Source organism: Corapipo altera, unplaced genomic scaffold, assembly GCF_003945725.1.
Source record: "Corapipo altera isolate COAL_440 unplaced genomic scaffold, ASM394572v1 255, whole genome shotgun sequence".
In the NCBI taxonomy this organism is placed as follows: domain Eukaryota; kingdom Metazoa; phylum Chordata; class Aves; order Passeriformes; family Pipridae; genus Corapipo; species Corapipo altera.
Genome location: NW_020884929.1, coordinates 2,856,507 through 2,875,315, shown reverse-complemented (window position 1 = coordinate 2,875,315; position 18,809 = coordinate 2,856,507). Strand labels below are relative to the sequence as shown.

The following is an 18,809-nucleotide window of genomic DNA, read 5'->3' as shown; positions in this document are numbered from 1 at the left end:
TTAGGGGGGAAAAAATAATCGTTTTTTCCCCCGCTAAATCCAGTATTTCCCGCCCTCCCCAACCAGTACAACAAAAAACCCCCGCCCAGCCCTCACGGCGCCCGCCCTGAGGGGAGCGCAGGGACGTCCCTGAGGGGGAACCGCGGGGCGGGGATGCCGGCGGGGCTGGGAAAACACCGCGGTCACACGCTGCTGCTCGGTACCGCACCTTCCACCCCGATCCAGCTCCCGCTCCACGGGAATAAACAGCAGATTTCACGGGGGCCCAGCCGACTTTGGCCGAGAGAACCCCCCCCCGGTCCCGCCTTCGCGAGCGCGGCTCGGCAGGGACTCAATTTCAAACGAGGCGCCCTCAGCGCGCCGGGCTGGGGCAGCCGGGGCTGGGAACGCCGGGGTTGGGGAAGCCCGTCCCCGAGCAGCCCGTCCCCGCCGCCCGCACCCCCGTACCTGCCTCCACGGCGTCGGCGACCCGCAGCGCCAGCGGCCCGCCCTCAGCAGCTCCGAGGGGAGCATCCCGCGGGGAACCACCACCCGCGGCCAGGCGCCCCTTGCTCTTCCTTTTGGAAGAGGAGGCAGACATGCTGCCCCACTGCCGAGTGGTTCCGGAGCAGAGGCCGGCACCGCCCCGGGGGCGGAGGCTCCGCGGCCCCTGCCCCTCTTGGTGACATGGCGCGGCTGTGGCGGGCGCTGCGGAGGGCGAGGGGCTGGGCGGCCCTGGCGGGGCTGCGGGAGCGGCCGGACAAGTTCGGGGGGGTGAGCGTGGACCTGGGCGAGCTGCGCCAGCCCCCGCGGGTGGAACGCGCCGCCTTCGGGCGGTGGCTGCGGGGCAAGTGCCGGGCGGGGCTCCTGGGGCAGCGGGGCGGGCGGGGGGCGCTGTGTGAGGGGCCGGCGGGGTCCCGGGGAGCAGCTCCCCTCAGCCGCCGCCTTCCCCTCACGGACACACAGCCGCGGCCGTGCGGCGGGGAACGCTGGCTGGAGGGAGCGGAGGGCGCTCACAGAGCCAGGGAATTGTCGGGGTTGGAAGGGACCTCTGGAGATCATCCAGTACAACCACTCCTGCCGAGGCAGGGTCACCTGGGGCAGGTGACACAGGAACGCGTCCGTGTGGGTTTGGAATGTCTCCAGGGAGGGAGACTCCATGACCTCCCTGGGCAGCCTGTTCCAGTGCTCTGCCACCCTCAGCGTAAAGGAAGTTCTTCCTCGTGTTGAGGTGGAACTTCGTGTGTTTTAGTTTATGGCTGCTGCTCCTTCTCCCGTCGCTGGGCAAGAAACTGCAAGGAGTCTGACACCGTGCTCTGGTGAAACTGAAAAGAGTCTGGCACCCTGCTCTTGGCACCCACCTTTGGGATATTTATATACATTAATAAAATCCCCTCTCCATGGTCTTTTCTCCGGTCTAAACAGGCCCAGCTCCCATAGTCTCTCCTCGTAAGAGAGATGCTCCAGACCCCTAATCCCCTTTGTTGCCCCTCACTGGACCCTCTCCAGTAGCTCTTTCTCTTTCTTGTGCTGAGGAGCGCAGGACTGGACACAGTACTCCACATGAGTAGATTCCCCTGTGCCTTACAGCAGACCCTGACAGAAAAGCCATTATTTCACGTATGAACACCAAGTTGTACCACATGAAATGTCAAGCTGGCAGCCCGTGTCGTTGCTGGCACCTTCCTCACACCAACAATAGTTCGACCCTGTAAACGAGGTGAAAATACAGATCTTTGGTCGATAACCCCGGTTGTTGTGCGCAATAAGGTTTAAAACCACACAGATCAAGGGCAAGGTGAGGCTGTCTCTGAGTGGTGGCTGTGGCCCTGACCCTCCTCACTTCCCTCTCTTGCAGAGTCCGTGGCTCAGTGGCGGCAGGAAGGTCGCATTGCCATCTGGCTCCGTGTCCCCATCCTCCAGAGCGGGCTTGTGGCAACAGCTGCTTCCCAAGGCTTTGCTTTCCACCACGCCGAGCAGGGCTCATCCACCCTGACGCTGTGGCTGGGAGAGGGGCCCAGCAGGCTGCCAGGGTTTGCCACCCACCAGGTGGGTGTTGCAGGTGAGTTACAGGAGTGATACCCACAAAAAGACTTGAACAAGCCCTTAGGACCAGTAGGAAATGGGCTGTTCCTCTGGACGACCAGCACATGGAAAACAGCTGCCAACTACTGTTGGGGTGACTTTACAAAGGGAAGTGTGTCATTCATGAATGTGCCTGTACAACAGCATATGTGGCTAAAAACAGCCAGACAGGGGTTTCTCAAAACAATTCCAGTTGGAGAAAATTGTGAACAGCTCAAGGAGAAGAAAATGTGGTCCTGAAGCTGTAGAATGGGAGCTCATGAATATTGCTTTTAAACACCATTCTGAGAAAGGTGTTGTCTTTTCACCTTGCAGGTAAGTGAGAGTAAAGATTTCAAGCAGCGTTTTAAAATGAAGAAGTAACCACAATCATAGAGAAATAAAAAGGCATTTCTCTGCTCGCTGTCCTTGCTGTAGATGCTTAATATATGAACCTGCTTAACCTGTGCTCACATTAAGGTCTGTAAATGGGGACAACTTGACCTAACAGGGATTGTTCAGAAGCTAAAACAACTATTAGCTGAAATTACAGTGGTCTAAAAGCTGCTCTGTGCCGAGAAGTCTGTATTCCAAACAAATATATTTTACAAGCAAACATCTGGACACCATAGTCTTTACCAACTAGAACTCCCACAATCACATTTGGAAAGAAGTTGTTCCATAACTGAGAACATTTGCAAGGAACTAGATAAGATGGTTCCCCTTTTTTTTTTTTGTTTGTTTTCTTTGTGTAGCACAGTACAAGGAACTAATGATGAACCAAAAAAACTTAGCTTCACCAAATTCGAATGTCTTAGCACTGTCTCTGCAGAGTTCCACTGCCTATCCCATCTCTCAGTAATCTGTTATTTGGAGGTTTGTTTGGACCCCTCGTGTAAAGGTTACTTTAACACAGAAATTATGGGATAGGGAGAGCAAATCTCTCCAATTACAACCCTGACTTGTTTGTCCTTGCCTTGCAGGGACTGTGTGGGACGTTGTTTCTTCACCAAGTAGTGTTAAGACCCATAAATAGCAATTTGACAAGCCTAGTTAGGAAGAACTCACAAAAGATGGATTGTTCGGTGTAGCAGCAGGTCAGGTGAAAATAAGTTTCGGGGAAAACGCCTTGAATTACAAAACAGTGCTACTGCCATCGGCAGTGGGAGCCTTCCGTCCCACGGCCAGCAGAGGGCAGGGTGGAAGCCGAAGGCGGCCTTGGATTTTGTCAATGGACATGTTGGAGCATGTTTTCCTGAGGTATGGAAACCTCACCATTAAAATATGTGGCATTAAACTGGAGCAGGATAGCGCATTCCCTCAGCAGAAGCTCCGCGTTACTCCTTGTGGTTGTAACTCGAGTGCTTGAGGAAACGAGACTAATTGAGAGGGTTTTTTTCTGAAGTAAGACCTGCACAGCTGAAAATGTCGTTTGGAAGAAAATCATGTAAAAGATGTGTTGTGACCCCGGTGGGTGTCGGGAAGGACTTCGTGTAAGAGAAATCATAACTCTTGAGAGACTCTCAAATAAACATTTGAAAATACAGAAAATGCACTTTCAGAGCATAATTTGCAGTTCCACTTTGAAACACTTGGCACTCTGCAAGTAGGAAAAAGCTTTGAGGAAAGGAAAAGTTTCACAAGTGCAGGTAGATGGATTTCATAACTTATTGCACAGATTTAAAAACTGCACAACATAAAATGTCTGTATTCTTTGCTATCACTTTTCAAAGCTGTGCATTTTTACTCATTATTGGGAGTTTTTTTAAAAGAGGTAAGGAGATAAGGAAGGCATTTTGGGCAGATAGACAAGCAGATTTCTCTGTGAAATAATGATTGCTATGTGTTTTTTCTTTCCTCTATTCCACTCGCTGTCAGTGGAGATGGAACACATCCCAAGAATACACCGAGCAGTGTGGCTACCACCTGGAATATGTTTATTCCATTAGCTTTCTACTTTAGGACGGAGAGCTTGGGTAGTGGAAGTGCTTCATTCTATTTTTAATTAATTTTATTCAAATATTAAATTATGTAAATATGCTCTTTTATATTTTGTGGGTGTCAAACCCCAGGCATTTTTATTTCCTGAACGACAAAAAAAGTATTTTAAAAAGTGTCTGCAGTAAAAGAAAGCAATTTTCTGATGAGAATCTCCATCTCAGAGCTGTGGCCAGTCAGTGAAATACAGGACTCAGTCCTTTGAGCATCCTGGAAATGAAAAGCAGAGACATGGAGAGTGGTTGGCTGGCCAGAGGGAAACCAGCACAGGGAGCAGGCAGCAGGTAGCAGGTCTCATTGCCAAGTAGACCAGCAGCTGGTTTTCCTGCTGTCTGGAGTTTCCCACGCAGGGAATGCTGCGCAGCCAGGGCTTGTGCCTCGGGATGGTCCAGCCAAGTGATGACAAAGGTGTGAATAAGCGAGGTCAGGTCATACTTGACCAGACTGGATGAGAGTTCACAAGCAGAGAGTAGCAAATGTTACTCATTGGGCTTGGCCATTATTGTTTAGAAATAGTGGAACATGTGATGTGTCTCCCAGCTCACTCGCTGCATCCGTTTGTAGGCGGCAGGATTTTCCACATGTGCAAAGATACAGGAAAGTCTCTGGTGTATGAAGTGATTAACATGTTTTGCAGAAGCATTTCCAACATTCTGCACCTCCTGGGAGGAATTGGTCTGCCCCCCAGAAAGGGACGTGTTTGTAAACATGCCACGAAACAATGGCACAGGCAGACAAGTTGAGGAAGGAAAGTGAAAGGAGAGGAAGAAAAGTAAAAGTCATTTATTCTCTTCTCTCTCACATGTAGTGTAAGCCTTACAACACAGCTGTTATTTTCATTGCTACCTACCTTAATCTACTTATTGAATTAAAATCCTTGGAGTCTACACACACTGAGGATTATCAGCCTTAGCTAGTCCTGTTACTTAAGGAAATGGGTAAAATGAGCAGCTGCATTAATGTGAAACTGCACAGGAAGGTTATGATGGCCCAAGGAATCAAAAGTGATTTAAGAGTAGTTCCCAAGTTGTTTTTCAAATACCTTCTCTTGTCTGCTGCTGTTTACAATACCAGCAGTTGTGCATGCACTCCTGTGGTCAACAAGTGCTTTTCAACACTGAACATCTTTGCATACGTGTTTATATCAGTCATAAATAAAACAGGTAGGATGAAGATATTTTTCCCCTCCATTGCTCATTACCTGGAGTTGTCTAAGGGATTTTATTTTTTTAATGCTTTCCCAAAAGAGAACATTCAAAACAAAGCAGTGTTGTAATACTGAGTACTTGGCTGGGTTATAAGTATAAACCTTTCCAGAAAGTCCTGGTGTTGGATGATTTAAAGCTCCAGGTACCACATTTGTAGCAAGGGGGAGAGTTTTTAAAACTGCAGTTCAGGGCCTGCAGTCAAGCTCTGATCCCACTGATAACAACCAGGTGCAGCTCAGGGCCTTCTCAGCTACTCTTGGGAACACGAGACCAGACAGCAAATCCTGTTAGTGTTCTTCCTTTCTTTTTGCTTAGGTTTTAGGTATCCTCTAGCAGAGATTCTGATCATCTTAGTGACAATTTCACTGCCAAAAATGACATTTCATGGGAATAGAAACAGAGAACACATACTTTCTGTTTGATTCAAGCTGCAGTTTCCTGCCTGCAGCAGTTCTCCCTCGTCTCAGCAAACCATTTGGCTGAACAATGGCTTTACTAGAAAACAATCCCAGTAATCACAGCGTGCATCAAAGTTACTCCTGTTTTCCTTTTGTTCCCTCTTTAATCAGCAGAGTACTTGAACCTGGACACTGCTAAATATTTACTGGAGGAATGAAATCATACTGTCACAAGCCAGGGGGAGGCAGATATGTGACTACCCTCCCAAAACACGTCCTTTGGCATATCTTGAAGGAAGACTGGTATTTCATCCTTTAAATGTTCCTCCTACACAGAAGTCTGCCATGTATTATTAAAAAAACAGAGGGTGTTGTGAGCTGGACACTCATTCTTTAATAATTCCCTTCTGTGGAAATATTTCCCCAAAGCATTTTAAATGCATATATCACAAATTTGCCTGTATAGTCTTCCTCCTGCTGTAAAATGACAGAAGCATTTTTTTATAGTTAACTACTAATTTGAAACCCATGCATGACTGATGTGGAAAAGAACCTGGTAAGCTGCACCACAGTACTCGTTCTGCTCACCACAGGACTCTTTAAAAATCTGAGAAAAATGCCTGTTTTAAAGGAAGGACGTTTTTAAATAGGACCAGTGAGTGTGACATGATGATTAAACATGAAAGCACTTGGGTTTTAGAAAGTAGGAAAACTTGTAATCTGCAGGAGAAAGTCATGGGCTGAGCATGAGGACATAAGGAAAAGCTGCACTTTTCAGTCAGACATCCTGAGTTGTTTTTTTTTTTTTAACAAGTAGAAGTGTCACTTTTCCACTTGGAAGCAACACTTTTTGGTTAACAAGTTGACTCAGATTATTGCGAGTTCCTGTCATGAGATCATAGATAGTCACCCAGCTGAACATTATCAGCACCGTGAGCCCCCTGAGTAGTAAACCTCGTGTGTCATTAAGCAGAAAACACTCAGATCTTCGCTACAGCAGGTGGGAGTTCTGTCATGAATTTCACTGGAGAAAAATTCTTACCCCTGGCTTCTCGGCCAGAGTCACTGGAAAATTTTGTGTTCCTTGAGCAAGATTATAGGCACTTCTCTGCTGCAGCTTTGCTAGATTGTTTGGGTGACCTCTTGATCTTGCATTCTTTAGTTCTGATATTAACACAAGCAAGTTTTTCTTTTCATTTCTTGTCTAATCTGGAACTTAAATGTTGCAATTATTTGTCTTGGTACTGTGCTAACTCTGAATTTTTATACAGGATACTTAACCTTTTTGTGATATTTTATTGTGTATCAGTTGTCCACCAACAAACCACTTCTTGATTCATTTAAACAAACCTTGCCAACTGTAAATGGTATCATTAGGGGTTTGCTATGCTTTATCAAAACATGTTAGATTTTGGTTGTTAAGATTGGACATAGTTGTCCAGCATTACATTTTTTTCAATCTTCTCTACTAGGTGCTGTTCTAGATGAAAGCACTGGAAAGGTGCTGGTTGTACAAGACAGAAATAAGGTAAGTTTGTTACAGGATTATAAAATAGAGAAGTTAATTTAGATAATCTTGCTCTGTAGTATAAAACAAAATATATGTTTATTTTTATACCAGTCCAGAATTGTGATAGTTTAAAGTTACTTCCTTTTATGAGTGTCTTGGAACACATCTATCAACAGATTGCTGTATTCCATTTTAAGGGAATAAAAAAGCGCTTTGAAAATCAAGGCCTTTATTGTTAATTATAACAGATGATTGACTCAGCACTGCTAAGTATCCTTCTTGCTTTGAGTTTTTCTTCTGTAACTGACTCAAGAGTCCCTAATCATGTGTTTGGATCCATGCAGACCTCTGGAAAACCCCCACGGCTCAAAACAGATTTTGTGAGGAGGTTGCCCATTTTGTTTGGTTTCAAAAATTCCAGGCACGTCTGTGGCTTTAAATAAGCCATGCCATGGTTGGCCATGACCTGGAGAGCACCTTAGTACAGCAAGTGTAAAGATCCCTAATTCCTCACAAACGGGGAATGCCAAACCAGAGCATTAGTGTGGGGATGGTGGGTCGTGTGATGTGGCTTGAGGTCACCAAACATCCATCACTGGGAATGTCTTCCAGCCCCCATCAGGCTAACCTAGGCTTTTAATCCAGCAGCTGCAGAAAGCTCACTGGCTCAATGGCAGTTGCCTGTGCTGCGTGTGGTGCTATTCCACAGAAAAGCATTCTGGTTTCATTTGCAAAGTGTCTCTAGTGCAGTGAGATTAACTGCAGTTTTAACATGAAACAATCAAACCTAGGTGGACTGAAATACACTTTCATTTTATATAGTTAAAACTATGTCAGAATCTCAAGGGCTGCATTTTTCTGTCTTTCCTGAAATAGCTACTAGGACATTTCTTCCCAGGACCAAAACATCAGTTCATTAGTAACTACAACACGGTTAATGAACTTCAATGAAAGGGTGCTTTCATGGGCAGGTTCAATTATACAACATGTTGAATTTCTAACACAAAAGACAAAGGTGTTTCTCTTCCTCTGAACTCCTTTCCTGCAATTAAAGATTTTTATTTTTTTATTTTTACTTATAATAGATAAAAACATCAAGGACTTTTCTATAGCAGGACCTTCAGGCTTACATCGAGAAACTACCAGTTAAAGCATGAACCTACCTCACATGCTGTAGGCTCCAGAAGTGGTTCCAGTTCTAGAGAGTGTCTAGGAACAGGACAGCACATTGTAAACTTTAGAAACATGACCTTTATTTATCCTTCTTACACACAGAAATATAAAACTGCATGCTTACCGTGTAGTAAGTATCTTAAACAGGTCTCAAAGAATATCTGCGTATTTAGAAGGAAATAGTAGTTTCTTAAGCCCAGGAGGTGTGAGGCTTAACTTCTACATGTGTGGTTTTGTTAAAGCTCCCCCACAGGCATTTTCAGTGCAGGTGTCTCTACCCATTCTACAGTGACATCAGATGCTCTAATTTGGGTACTGGGTTCAATTCCGTACTCACCAGGCGTTACCTCTTTTACCTCTGGCCCCAAAACACAAGAGGACCAGTCTGGCACTGCTCTTCCCCGTTCCCTCAGCTCATTCTGAAAAGTGGGATATGCCAGGTCAACTATTTCAGCTCCCCTTTCCAGAACAAAGCTGACAGTGCAGCAAGTGAGGAAGGTGAAAGGAAAAAAGTGATTGTTTCTGACTCTCCTCTTTCCAGCTCTTTACTGACTGGGTAAAATTAAGTCTAAATGCTGAAGTGTATGAACATACATTCCTTGTGCAGTGAGCAAATATCTCAGTGCAATCAAATAGCTCAGACAGTTGTTTCCCACTGTCGGTTCCACCACTTCTTTCCCTTCTCTTTTCCCATAAAATGAAGTTTCCCCGAAATGGTGTCTTTTAAAATAAAGGATGTTCTGAAAGCTTAAAAAATAATTAAGCAGCTGGCAGAATTTTAAGAGCTGTTTAGGTTTAGTCGTGAAAGGACAATTCCGCAGCACACAAAGATTTCCAGGAACCAAAAGCAAATCTGGAAGCCAGCAGACAAATATACGTATTTTCCGTCTGCACTATTTTTAATCTATTACTTCAAAGTCCTATCCAAGCCCTTTAAGAATGCCCAGGAAAAAAAAACATTTTCCAGTGTAGCTGTTGGGGTTTCAAATCACTGGAAAGCAGAGAGCTTCCCCCTCTATGCTGCATGGACAAAAAAGATTTTTTTTTTGGCCAGTGTGCTTTTTTACTGCATTAATTTCTAGGTGAAGGGTAACTTCTTCCTACATAAACTTTTAATAAGGAAAGAAATAAAAAATACAGAGAACTGAAGCCTACAAATCTTTATGCATTTGCAAGAGGTGCAGGGACTTGGACTCCTTTAGCAGTATAAGTAACAACACCAAGTCTCCACGTTCTAATACTGAACTTTATTGCAATTCAATAAATGTTTCTATATATAAATCACACAAAAGCCCTCGGTTTTTGTATTCCATGAAAATGACAAGTTACACTAAATGATTATTACAGACACACAGAGTCATCTTAAAGCCAGTGCAATATAGAACAGTACTACAATCATAATACCTGTTGGTAGGATTAAATATATATACATTTTTTAAAAGCCAAAACCATGGAAGGGGAATACATTAGTGATTAAATATAAGATTATATTGTCTATAGCAGCTTTTCTTTAATACTCAACTACTCTATCTAGCAGCAACGTTGTCTACTGACCGTTAGACAGTTTGTATTTTCAGTCAGTAGGTGTTTTGTTCCAATAGTTCATACAGACTGTAGCTGTCTCTGATCATCACCTTAGCAGGAATGAATAAGTTCCTACTTCCTGCTGTTTGTAGGAGTCATAACAATACTACTGCAACTTCAAGAAAACAAGTCACATATTAATTATCTCCTTCATATTTGAGAGTACAACACAGGCTGTATCCTTCATTAATGTTTTCTCCTCCAATACAGACTATAAATGCATGGAAATTTCCAGGAGGTCTGTCTAATCCAGGAGAAGACATTGGTAAGTCCTAGGAAGACAGGTCAGATGTCAACAGAGTTACAAAGACATTAACACTACTGAAATACAGCATGACTCACACCACTCCTTTGAATTTGTTTCTTTGAATTAATGGTGAGCAGATGAAGTGACATGATCCTGTGACCTTAATGGTAATTAGGGCAAAGAAGTTTTGTATTTATAACATTTACTCTTTTCCACAATTTCTCTTAAGTGAGTGCTTGAAGTCAGCTGACTTTTTGTGGGCTTGTTGGATATGCTGTAATATGAGCCAGAAGTGCAGAGGATTAAGGTAGTCAGTATATAAACTAAATAAAACTGAAACAGGGAGCTCTCGGCTCACACTGAAATCCAGGGCAGTGACCTCAGTGATGCACTGAGCAAAAATTTCCAGCTCTCCATTTGTACATGCAAACCAGAATTAAATACAACTTTTGCTTCCTCCCACCCTCATTATTTGTTTGGACTAAGAGCTCTTGGCACAGGGCAGCATTAAGCGCAGCAGCTCGGTCCTGTGGGCACCTACTCAACCAGGGACATAAAGCTCTTCTGTATTAAGAAATAATGCTGATTTGAGGAAACCTCTCATTTCTGCCCAGCGTAGCACAGGTGATGACAAGCACTGGTACAGTTCTGTTCAGTGGTGAATGAACAAGGGTGTTTATGAAGAGAGAGAAAATTTGGCTTTTTTTCTCCTTTGTTTCTCACCCCTTAAAATTATGATCCATAGACTGGTTATTTTTTAAACTGGGCATTGAGCCCAGGTTTCCTGACTGTTCCATACCTTAGAAATACCTACTATTTTAGCAGTCTCCCTACAACATTTGCAGGGCTTGTGTTCCAGTTCATTATTTCAACACATGGAGAAAGTTTCTAGTTATTGGGATATGACTGAATTTAGTTTCACAACTCCTGAATCTCATTTTCAGTCTTTTTGTCAAACCCAGTGATGGAAATCAAAACTATTTGCTGGACAATGCAAATACATGTAACAGTGAAATGGATCCATGTTTTCAGAAGAATCCCAAACGCTGTGGTTGTTGTCTAGCCAGGCTTCTTCCGACTTCTAGTGCCAAAGGCTCTAGGCCAGGAGATACCAGCAGGATTTTTGTGCCAGCACTGGCATTCCAGTGGGATTCCCCAGAGGGATAGTGCTACTGAGTAAGCCAGAGGCCACCCCTCAAAAACAGGTGAGATTATGGCTGGAACCTGGATGTAAGTATTGGAAAACACCCAGGAGAAAACAAGTCTCCCACAGCTCCCCTCCTGCCACTTCTAAACTACATAATAATAAAAGTTACGATTCTCTGCATCACATCTTATATTACAAGAAGATATAAATTAGTGAAGCATAAAATATAATAGAGCTTAATTTTCCTTTTTTTTTAATCCTTACATACTCATACCTTATAAACTCATTCAAGAGACTACATTTTAAATTATAATTAAAAATTGCAATTACAAGGCTTGAAGATCCCGTGATTATATGAAGTGACAAAATACATGGCTATCTACTAAAATGAGTACAAACTGACTCGTGCAAGTAATACCAATAGTTTCATAATGAATTAAGCAAAGTGCACACATTTTTGTATTTGAGTATTTCTGAAACTCAAGCCCTAGTGTTTCTTCTGGTTTAACTGTCAGTAGATATTTATATATATATATACACATTTAAATAAAAGGGAAACAGAAAAAGGCACTTTATCTAAAAGCAGAGCTCAATGCTCAAATGAAATCCCTAATTATCACAATTTCCTTAACTGTAGCCTGCTTCAACCTTTCTCATTATCTCAGTTCTTCACTTCTGTGTAATACAGCCCCCTTCCCAATAACAAAACACAGGGAGTTTTGCTTTGCAACCACTGTTTTAAACCAGGGGACCACAGAGGCCTCTCTGGGCAACATAAAATGCAATCTCTGCAAGGGTCAGTAATGGTACATGAGTGTCCTTCCCCATGTGGGAAACTTCACACAGGTCATTCCACGGCAAGATAGAAGATGAGCTGAGGCAGAAATATGTGCAAACCAGGGCTATTAATGTACAGTAATTTGGCCAATGCAGGATTAATCATTTTGGTTATCTATTGTTAGCCACTGTATGTCCAGATTATTTCCAATATTTGAAACTACCCCTCAAATGCCTGTTCTGTTCCCCTCTGACATGCCAAGATGAAAGCTTCCATAGGATGGCAAATCTCTACAGGTCTTTTAAGATGTATTTTGCTTTTGGAAGCAAGCCAGCACACTCATTTCTTATTGAAAGTGAACTAAAAGAAGCAGGTAACACAACAGCTCGGATAGAAGCAAGGAGAGGGATGGGGATACAAAGAACTGCAAGGAGGGTGGAATGCTGCCTTGGATTAAGAGTTCAGCAGAGTCAGCAGCCATCAGAGTGTCCATGTCAAACCACCCCCTGCACAGTATTATCAAAAGGGGTAATTCTGCAGGATACACACAGGAAAGGCACTTAGCAATTAGTTTTGTTCAGGGACCAAAGAATTAGCTTATCCTTGTGCTGGAAGAACAGACTTACATCCTGAAAACCTGACGAAGCAGAACAGAGAACGCTTTGAGTTAGAGGGTTTCCGCCTTTCCCAAGTGTTTAAAGAATGCTAAGCGTTGCTCTTTCCACCCAGGAGACACAGCAGTTCGAGAGGTTTTTGAAGAGACTGGCATCAAGTCAGAGTTCAAGTCCATCCTAAGCATCAGGCAGCAGCACCAACACCCCGGAGCCTTTGGGCAGTCAGACATGTACATCATCTGTCGCCTGCAGCCCTCCTCCTTCAACATCAGCTTCTGCCAGCAAGAGTGCCTGAGGTGTGAGTGGATGGACCTCGAGGAGCTTGTCAGGACAAAAAACTCTACTCCCATCACCAGCAACGTAGCCAAACTCCTACTGTATGGGTACAGGGAAGGGTTTGATAAGATCGACATAACCATGAGGGAGTTCCCAGCTGTCTACACAGGTCTGTTCTACAAACTGTACCACAGGGAGCTGCCCGAGTCCTACAGAAACATTACATGAGAGCAATACATTTCACATTTCGTTAGATTAATAATTTAGAATTATTACTGCAGTGTTGCACATTAAATTTATTCATGGACTTCTTTTTAGGTAATTATTAGTAAGTAATTATTCTCTAATAAGCTAAGAGATAAATTATTTTTAAAGGTAAATATTGCTGCAAGTGTGCATCAGATTTGTTTTCCTTTACTCCATAAAGAAAGCGTAATGTAAATAAAACAGCTCTGCATAGGTACCTAGAAGAAAACAGATGTGTTATTGATCTTGAAAATATATTTTCCAAGTAATTTTACCTCCACACACACTGGCACAATAGGTTTAAAGAGCAATATAAAGACAGTATGAAACATTCATGTTTTAAACTGGTATCTGGAAAAGTAGTTAATATCAGCAAATAATTGCTTATATTTTGCTACTTCGAGGAGGAGTAGGAAAGTCGACGTCTTTAGTGTAGTGTGGCAAACGTGCTCGGAATCCGCCATGGGAATCAGCTTTTGGCAGACATGGGAAGAAAAAGGATAGCTTTCTGTCCAGGTCCAGTTTTTGGTCCAGGTTTGTACTGTCCAGTTCTTTTCAGTGCCACGTACCAGTCGGAGTATTTCCGTGATCGGTAAGTGTTATAATTATTAGATTCCAAACGCTCAAAGAAGAAACATTCTTCTGTTGCATATTTCTAAAAAGGGGGGGAAAAAAAAAAGATTATCAGTATAGCATCCAAAAACAATTCTTCAGACTCATGGGCCTAACTTAGCAAAATTGTGAGTTAGCAGTACCTCTGGCTTTAAGAAATGGATATGAAACATTTCATGACAGAAGAATGATAGTCATTTTGAAAATATTGTTAAAAACACCTACAAGAAGAAGAGGGTCTAACTGTGGTTCATTTGTGGTGTCTTAACACAGACCAAGCAGGTTCTAGTTTGTTTTCACTGTGTAATTCTTTGTTCTGATCACAAATTCAAACATTTAAATGAAGGACCCTGTCCCTTGGCATTCAGTGACTTCCAAGCTCAGCAGCTTTGCCATCTCATCATAGGTTATAGCCAAAAAGAAAAGCAGGGTGTAAGAGAAAAGGCAGTATTTCCCTTGCCTTCCTCAACCCAGCATTTCATCCATTAGATAAATAGCGTGGCAGAGTTCCAGCCTTTGCCTCTTCTTTTCCAATTTCAAGGTTTAACTTTTCCTAAAGCTAATTCAAGTCTGTGTTTATAGCATTCCAAAACACTCTTTTCAAGATTTTTTTAGAATTCAAAACTTGAAAAATAACGTTAAAAATTAAAGAGGTATATTCCACACAGGGACCAGGCATGCCACAGTATTCAGAAGTACATCTATGGAATTACTTTACTTCTGGAAGGAAGTCTTCAAAGCCAACTCCACCTACACGGAATTAACACGGCTCTCAGCTGTCACGGTGGTAAATCCACCTGCAGAACTGGCACTTCAGGCAAGAGAAATTATTTTCTCAAATATAAAAAAGGCAGAAGTTCAACACCCCAGGAACTTGGAGGGTGCATTTTCTTTTCATAAACACCACCTCTCCGTCCATCAGTTCAGTCAGATTCATTTCCCCTGAAAATTTTTGGGAATGCCAGAGGAGCAGAAAAGCTCATCATTAAAAAGCAAGCGTGTAAAATACTGGGGAGCAGACACGGAATGTGAGGCAATCCCTGAAATTAGCAGGCTACCCTTTGTTATCATCTTCTGTTAATATTCATTAATATATAAAGTGAGCTTGGAACAATTAGCCTTCATACAGAAGGCACAAAAACATACAAGAGAAGGGTAACTCCTCATATATGCCAAGATTCTGTAGCTACAAACAATTAAATCCTTCAAGTGCAATCTGGAATAAAGTGATCTGTCTCCAAACACATCTTCAAATAGAAGGGTATTTTCTCCAATCATTTTCAGATATGAATTTTTGCTTCTAAGAAAAAGAACTTGTAAGAGAAAATCTGTCTGCAGTTTTTCATTTCTATAACTCACTGATACTTGTACATTTCAAATAACAGAAATCCCATTCACAATTTTCATGTTATTTTTATTTTAAATAATCTCTCTCAAGATAAGTTGTACTTAAAGTTTTGTGTTCCAGCAATGTGAGAACAAATGCATTAATCACCTCAAGCCATAGATCCAAGTGTGAAAGGGAGGACGGCACAGAAACTGTATAAAGAAGCATTTAAAAACAAAACCTTTAAGCAGAGTATAGGAAAGTTCAGTACAATTGCTCAAGCTGGAAATTCAGGCAGAGACACCATCAAAAAAGTGTGAAAAAAGAAAAGTCTTTTTCTGCACAAAGCATATGTGACACCAGTGGGTGCCTACAGTGTGTTGCCAATGTAAACATTTTGACATAAAAGCCAACATTTAGATGACAAATGCTAATTCAGGCTTCATAAACTATGTATTCCCTAACGTCTGCCAAAGGAGACATTTCGGAAGCCGGACTGCTGTCCAGCAGGAGCGGGATGCCAGCCACCACACTGAGAACCTCAGCCCCTGGAAAAACCCTGGATATCAGTGGTTTTTTCAAATACACTTAAGTCTAGGCTGCATTCAGAGCACTGATCCAGCAGAGAAAGCTTCCACAGCACAGCATGAAACACCTGAACTCTGCAGCCCTTCAGGAGAAGGATAAAGGAAAGGAAAACACCTGGGGCAGTGGCAGGGAGCAAGTTCCCCCTGTGCCTGCCCTGCCACCACAGTCGGTATTTTGTCGGCTGCCAAAGCAAGCCCTCCCTCCTGACTAAATAAAATCCTGAGTCCAGGAATTTTCAGCTTTAGCAATCCTGAAATCCTCAAGTCGATTCACCCAGGGCAAATAAATTGCCTGAAAGAGGGGCAGCAGCTTCCTGCAACAAGGTGGTTCTTCCCATATTTGCACAGACATCACCCACTGATTGATTTTTCAGTGCAAACCTCATCTGCCCTAGAGTCACACCATGCCAGCAACTACCTCTGACATTTTGGACTTGGATTAGGAATTAAAATTCCTCAAGTTTATTAATTCTCAAAACTGAAGCCAGAGGGTTTATTAATCCACTACCACAGTGGATCCAGTACAGCCTGAGAGAGGTGATGATCATATTCAGCCTTTTCTATCTACAAAAGGGCCCAGAAATGCAGGTTATTCTCACAAATATTCCTGTAGCACAACTTTAATCTACAACATCAAAAAACAAGAATTTCCCTTCAAGTCGAGTTTTTGAAGTGAAACCATGTAAGCACAACAGACAGAATGAACAGGTCATGCCCTTTAATAACAAGTTATCGTGAAATATAAGTTAGTCAAAAGTTCAATTCTTCCTTTCATAGGAGGTTTGGTAAATTCCTTCATTAAACAAAATAATCACATTTCTTTCCATAAAATGAAAATATTTTATTATTATAATTAAATGAAACCGGAAAGTGAAAATAAGCCGTATCAAAAGTGAAACGTTTCAGTGTTTCCATTAAAAATCTGATGGAATAGATACTTTTCCGCGCAAATATTTTCAGTTAAAACAGCATTTTCCGAGGGGAGGTCTTGACTGTCTGCATTAATAACCAGCCGTTTCCTCCCGTGACACAACTGGTAAAGATTAGTTCTCTCCCACAACTGAGTCTGTTAGTGAAGAGCATGAAACTGCTCCATTAAAATCAGCATCATGCAGCTTTCCAGACAAGAACACGATGCACTGCACCCCCACGCAGATCACCAGGATGAGCAGCGATGCACCGGCCGTGCAATAAATCATTCTGCAAAACCCAGCTCAGAACAAACTCTAAAGACATGTCTGCACAAAATAATTACAAAAACATTTGGCAAGACGAAAAGCAGGCCCAACTAGTAATTTGCAAAAGTATTTCTGAAGATGTTGATATATTTATAAAACAAGGACACTAAATAAATGGATGCTGGACATTGACAAGTAAGTAAAGCAAGCAGACATTAAAAAAGACAGAATAGTACTTGAGTGACTGGTGGATTAGAGAACTACATGAAGTGTTTAGAAACTGAAGTTCCATGACATTTTAAAAGAAATAGCCAAAGGTTTCAGCAGTGTTTCATCATGTGCACTGACGAGATCACTGCACCACAAAGGTTTCCAGCGTATGCTCTTTGCAGAGCTCTCGCTGAAACACAGCCTTGCTCAAACTGAACGAGAAACACTGGCAATTAGAAACAGTTTCATGAATGTGTTTAGAGGCAGAAAACAGTAGAGGCACAACCAGCCACAGACTGTTGGAAGTCACAATACAGAAATCCTCATGGAAAAAACATTTGCCAGTGCTACAGAAAACAACCATGAAATTGCAGCAGCATTCATTAGGCTGGGTGAAGAACAAGATCTTAAAAGAGCAGAGAATTTTCACCTATGAATAACAAAATAAAATTAAAAGAGCTGTAGGAAGTAGTGTGCGCAGCAGACACAATGCAAGTAATACCCATTTCCAGAAACTAACACAACTGTTTTATAAGCTCAAGTGAGAAGTACAAAGTCACTCAGCTTTATACATTTTGAGAGCGTAATTCTGAGTGAACAACTGACAGTTTCCAAGCACTTTGCCTTACAGGAACTAAGCAGCTAAAATTGCTGCAAGGAAGGCATGTTCTACAACCTAACCCTCTATTGCAACAGCAGAAATCCCAAATACAACAATCCCCTCGTGTTTATAATTTTACAAATGGCACTAAACACCCTACGTCGACCATTCGCTGTCGCTCGGTTTAAAGAGGATGATCTGAATGGGAAGGCAAATGCCACCACACCAGCACCACAGGAAATTCCCCATTACCCTTAACTCAAGAATAGCAGAGAGACAGCTCCTCATATTTTCTTCAACCAAGCTGTCACACAACACCCAAGTAACTTGAAGCAGGTCCTGTAACTGTACTCACAGGCATGAACAAAACGGGCTTCCTGGAGCCACAGACGTGGTGCCGCGGAGCACCCCGGGGAGCCCTGCTCCTGTGAAACTCCTTTCAGCCTCATTTCACTGAGGCAGGAGGGAAATCAGAAGGAATTTCTGCAGCCCTTGGCATGGGTCTTTCATCAGCTGCTGTTCAGCCAGGGTTAGGAATGCACATTACTAACACCAGTCACTGGTGGCGACTTGCACCGAGGCTGAATGTTCAAGACACCAAAGTATCAGGGATTATTGCAAACTGAAATTCCCATGGGATGAATGTCCTGCAGTGGTGCTTCACCAGTTTTGCAGGTTTGCCTGCACTGACGGTTGTGGATGAGAGATTTAAGCAAAATGAATGTAACTGCAGCTCTTAAAGCAAAATTTATATTCCAACTCCGGGAGTCCTTATTAACTTTCAGAGCCTGCTACACATACTGGCTTTAAAACACAGTTAAAAATTCAGCTGATACCAATAAAATGCACAAGAGTTTAAGTTAAAACTAGTCTCACTAGAGAGTAGTTTAATTTACCTACATTTATATAACTTTTTAAAATTTTATCATCGCATTTTCAAAAATGTATTTTCTTGCCAGTTTTCTAGTTAGGAAGTAAACAACCCCAAAAAACTTGATTCTCTACAAAGAGGAAAATGAGAAAACAATTTATACAGATTAGCATCATGAAAGTAAAACAAAATAAATAAAAA

At 42.6% G+C, this 18,809-nt stretch overlaps 3 protein-coding genes across 3 annotated transcripts in view; 1 reads left to right on the top strand and 2 right to left on the bottom strand.

The window, feature by feature from the left end:
- Window positions 1–662, bottom strand: part of SPATA5 (spermatogenesis associated 5) — a 165,610-nt gene extending 164,948 nt beyond the window's left edge. Inside the window, exon 1 of the mRNA XM_027658913.1 lies at window positions 448–662. Within this exon, the coding sequence (XP_027514714.1) occupies window positions 448–580 (133 nt within the window). The 5' untranslated portion in view covers window positions 581–662. The remainder of the gene's footprint in view (window positions 1–447) is intronic.
- NUDT6 (nudix hydrolase 6) lies at window positions 106–15,067 on the top strand. The gene is made up of 5 exons (XM_027658919.1): window positions 106–199; window positions 1,838–2,041; window positions 7,120–7,175; window positions 10,125–10,179; window positions 12,816–15,067. Exons 1-5 carry the CDS (start codon window positions 154–156, stop codon window positions 13,202–13,204), a joined length of 750 nt encoding a protein of 249 aa, XP_027514720.1. The 5' UTR covers window positions 106–153; the 3' UTR covers window positions 13,205–15,067.
- The window catches only part of FGF2 (fibroblast growth factor 2), a 21,277-nt gene continuing 16,128 nt past the window's right edge, over window positions 13,661–18,809 (bottom strand). Inside the window, exon 3 of the mRNA XM_027658920.1 lies at window positions 13,661–13,877. Coding sequence (XP_027514721.1) covers window positions 13,692–13,877 — 186 coding nt within the window. The 3' untranslated portion in view covers window positions 13,661–13,691. The remainder of the gene's footprint in view (window positions 13,878–18,809) is intronic.